Here is a 3863-nt window from a genome sequence, read left to right on the forward strand (position 1 = left end):
CTGTGGCGATGCAGCATCCGCCGCCGCTGTCGTCCGCATCCGATCCGTCATCGCCGTCGTCGGACCAGACGAGTAACAACGATGAGAAGCCAGCGGCAATGGCGCTGGACATTGCACCACCATTATTAATGCACGAACATAACGATAATCACGTGATGAAGCTTAAGAATGAAGCGGTTGAGGAGGAAAGCTTCGGCAAAAATGAGGAGGGGGCGGCCCCGTCCTCCTCTGCCACCGGCACCATTGAAACCATCGTTGATCCAAAGAGAGTCAAAAGGTAATTCTTCACTAACTCTATGTGGTACTACTTGTGTTTTTCTTCTTTCTTAAAAAAACAACTTGCCAGAAGTAAATGAATTATTAAATACCAATTTATTTAATGTACTTGTAAGTTGTAATGTAAAATATTTTATATAAATATTAAATCATATTTATTATTTTAAATTATATTTATACAATAAATATAAAAAATAATAAATTATTTTTGTTGATATAATATTATATAGTTACATATACATATAAAATTTTTATGTAAAATTAGTATAAAATTTTTGTTGATGTTAATATTTAGTTGTCATATGCTATGCAGAGAATAATAGATACGGAGAATAAACATTTTTTTGTCACCACGTGATAATATTTAGTTGGATATAATTTTTACACAAATGATAAGTAGAAATTAAATTTGAAAAAATATAGTCTATTTTCTTTCATAAGTTTACTAGTCTAGTCTGTCTGTTAGGTTGAAATTGTAGTAATATTGAGAACTACTTACCATTTTTTCATAGTTGTGAAATTGGAAGCTCTCAATTTTCTATTACCATTTTTTCTTTTTGTATATTGTAGTTTTTACTACTCATGTATGCACATGTATTCAACGAATTGTTTTTTATTTTAAAATAAATTCATTTAATTTGTAACACTGTTTACATTAACTCTTTTATATATACAATCAAATAAAATTAGATATATTAATATAAAAAAATTATTTTATAATAGGTATATAATAGAAACATACTATTAGAAATAGTGTAAATAAAGTCCTTACCCAAAAATAGAAAAAGAAACGAAACTGTTTGGATACAGCTGTATTTGGATCTAACAGAATTAATCTTACAAACAGATTTAAATGGGTGGTTGAGTAGAAGTTAATTATGTCCATCAAATATTCAATCTCATGTACATTATCTCTAATAATCTATCTCATGTGTAATTATTTTTATTTTTGTATATGGATATTAGAATTTTGGCTAATCGGCAATCAGCTCAGAGGTCAAGGGTGAGAAAGCTACAATACATTTCTGAACTTGAAAGGAGTGTAACAACATTGCAGGTGAAAATACTACATATATATGTCAACCTAACTTTCATTTTCACACATTATTATTTTATCATTCAATAATAAATTAAATAATATTTGTGAAAAAAATGAAGACGGAGGTATCAGCATTGTCACCAAGGGTAGCATTTTTGGACCACCAACGTTTGATTCTTAATGTCGACAATAGTGCATTGAAGCAACGCATTGCTGCTTTGGCTCAAGACAAGATTTTCAAAGACGGTAATAACACTATTTTTACTCCCAACTATTGCTTTATTTCTTTTCACATATTAAAAAACCAATATACTTAAATACAAAATAAATTTAAATATATTATTTTTTTAAGTACTTCAGCTTTTGTTCTCGATAAATAATTATTCACAAATTCAAGATAATAAAGTTCACAAGATGCAGTGCATGGAGCGTGATATAAATGTGCATCGTGTGAAATGCATGGTTATTACATGTGAACTTCCTTAGCTGTAGTTAGTAGAAGGATAAATAATCGGGTATGACAATAAATTTAAGTCAACAATGAGATATATGAATTTTAAATATATATATATATAATTTATTTATAAAAAAAATTACTGTCGGAATTTACAAAAAGTATATAAGGACATTGAATGTTACATAATTTAAATATAGGAAAAAATTAATATATATTTACAAATAAAAGACGGTTGAATATAGTGTAATATCACCTAATTACAGAAGGAACTACTAGTGTAATTTAACCCTAATTAAGTTTCCCTATAATTTCTTTTTCTTTGAAATACTGAAAATAAATCAATAAACGATGATAAAATAAGCTATCTAAGAATTTCATATTGTTGATTTTCATGAAAGTTGTTAATTTCGCATCTAGATTTTAAGATCTCATCACATGGAGCACAAAAGCATATTTTTGAAACATGATAGAATCAAGTTCTTTTATTCTATCTTAATTAAGCAGGGATTAGTCATCTTTTGGAACATGGATATAATTAACATAGTAGTGGCTAACATATATATAAATTTGATTATGAATCTTCTCAGCTCATCAAGAAGCACTGAAGAAGGAAATAGAAAGACTTAGACAAATCTATCACCAGCAGCAGAACAACAACAACAACAATAATGGCCATTCATCTCTTCATACTCCAACCATGGCATGTAATAATAATATTAATAATGACAATAATAAGGAACAGCTCCTAAGTTGAAGAGAAGAAGATAGAGACAAAGAATGGTGCTAGCAGCTATTATGGATGATGTGTATCTAACTTGAAACTTTCACGTGATGTGTTTCTTCTCCCATCAATGTTTATGTGGGCCTGCTGACATGGTTATGGAGCTTGGAGGGTAGGAAATTGACAAGGTGGATCTTGCTTAAAATGGATCATTGTCCAAGTTTTTTTTTTCTTTTTAGTTTGGGATTGGTTTGGAATTTTTAATATTTATTAATTTCTTATTTTACAACTTTTTTATTTAAAACAAGAATTATTCTCAATGATTTTTTTGGGGGGTGTGGAATAATTAAGGGGGACAAAGGATGGTGGGATTGTATTGGGATGTGCATGGGAAGGTATCAGAGAATTTTTTTTTTTATTATTTGGGGAATTGAAGGGGGTGTCTGTCTTATTGATGTACTTTTTTTTTTCCTTGTTTTTTTTCTTTTCTTAGGCCTAATTATATGTTATTTTACATTTCCTCTTGTTATTTTTTTAGTTTTTGGACAATTTGTACAAAATGTTATTGTGTGAAACATTAATTAATTCTCTCCTTTACTAATCGAACTTATTGACTTGATGTTTTATGCATAGCAGACAAAATTATATTATCAATTTTCTAGAAGCATATAAATGATGATGCTAGGTATGTAAACAAAGACTACTATATATACATAAAAATGCAAATCAAATTCATTTATGTTGATTGTTATTTTAATTCTGTCATTTACTTCCATACTTATTTTTGAAAAGAACAAAAAACAAAATTCACAAATTACAATATATATATATATATATATATATATAAACAACTTGTGTACTCCACTACTTATCCTCGTATTGATTTTTTAGTAACTATGGTTGTTAGGCTAATTCCAAGAACTTCAATGGGGCCAAGACCAAGATGCCTCCATAGACCCCAAAGCTCATCACTTCCAATCCAATCAAATTGTAGGGGCAAATGGTGGGCAATGATTTCTTTTATCCATTTAGGTAAAAGCTAAGAGACTTATAAGAGTCAAACCACGTCCAAGGTAACTCGAATTCGTTGGTTTTGATTTAATGGTTTCGATGCACTGTATTTTGATACACGAACAAATAAATCGAGCACATTACAAATTTTTATAATACTCATAACATCTTCTAAGCCATTTATAATAATTACAAAAAATGCTTACAATAAAAAATTTAAAACTTTATAAAAATGTTTAATTTAAAATTTTAGTTATAGTCGTTAGAAAATGAATAATTACCATAAGAATTTTTAAAAATTATAACAATATGTAAATATAAATATTGGTACAAAAAATAAATTTTTGTCGACAAAATGG

At 28.5% G+C, this 3863-nt stretch overlaps 1 protein-coding gene across 1 annotated transcript in view; it reads left to right on the plus strand.

Annotated features, from left to right (window-relative positions):
* LOC107610805 (basic leucine zipper 34) overlaps window positions 1-3090 on the plus strand; it is a 4100-nt gene extending 1010 nt beyond the window's left edge. The window contains exons 2-5 of the mRNA XM_016312805.2: window positions 3-277; window positions 1243-1333; window positions 1435-1561; window positions 2360-3090. Of these exons, the coding sequence (XP_016168291.1) occupies window positions 3-277; window positions 1243-1333; window positions 1435-1561; window positions 2360-2526 (660 nt within the window). The 3' untranslated portion in view covers window positions 2527-3090. The remainder of the gene's footprint in view (window positions 1-2; window positions 278-1242; window positions 1334-1434; window positions 1562-2359) is intronic.

Source organism: Arachis ipaensis, chromosome B08 (assembly GCF_000816755.2).
Source record: "Arachis ipaensis cultivar K30076 chromosome B08, Araip1.1, whole genome shotgun sequence".
Taxonomy (NCBI): domain Eukaryota; kingdom Viridiplantae; phylum Streptophyta; class Magnoliopsida; order Fabales; family Fabaceae; genus Arachis; species Arachis ipaensis.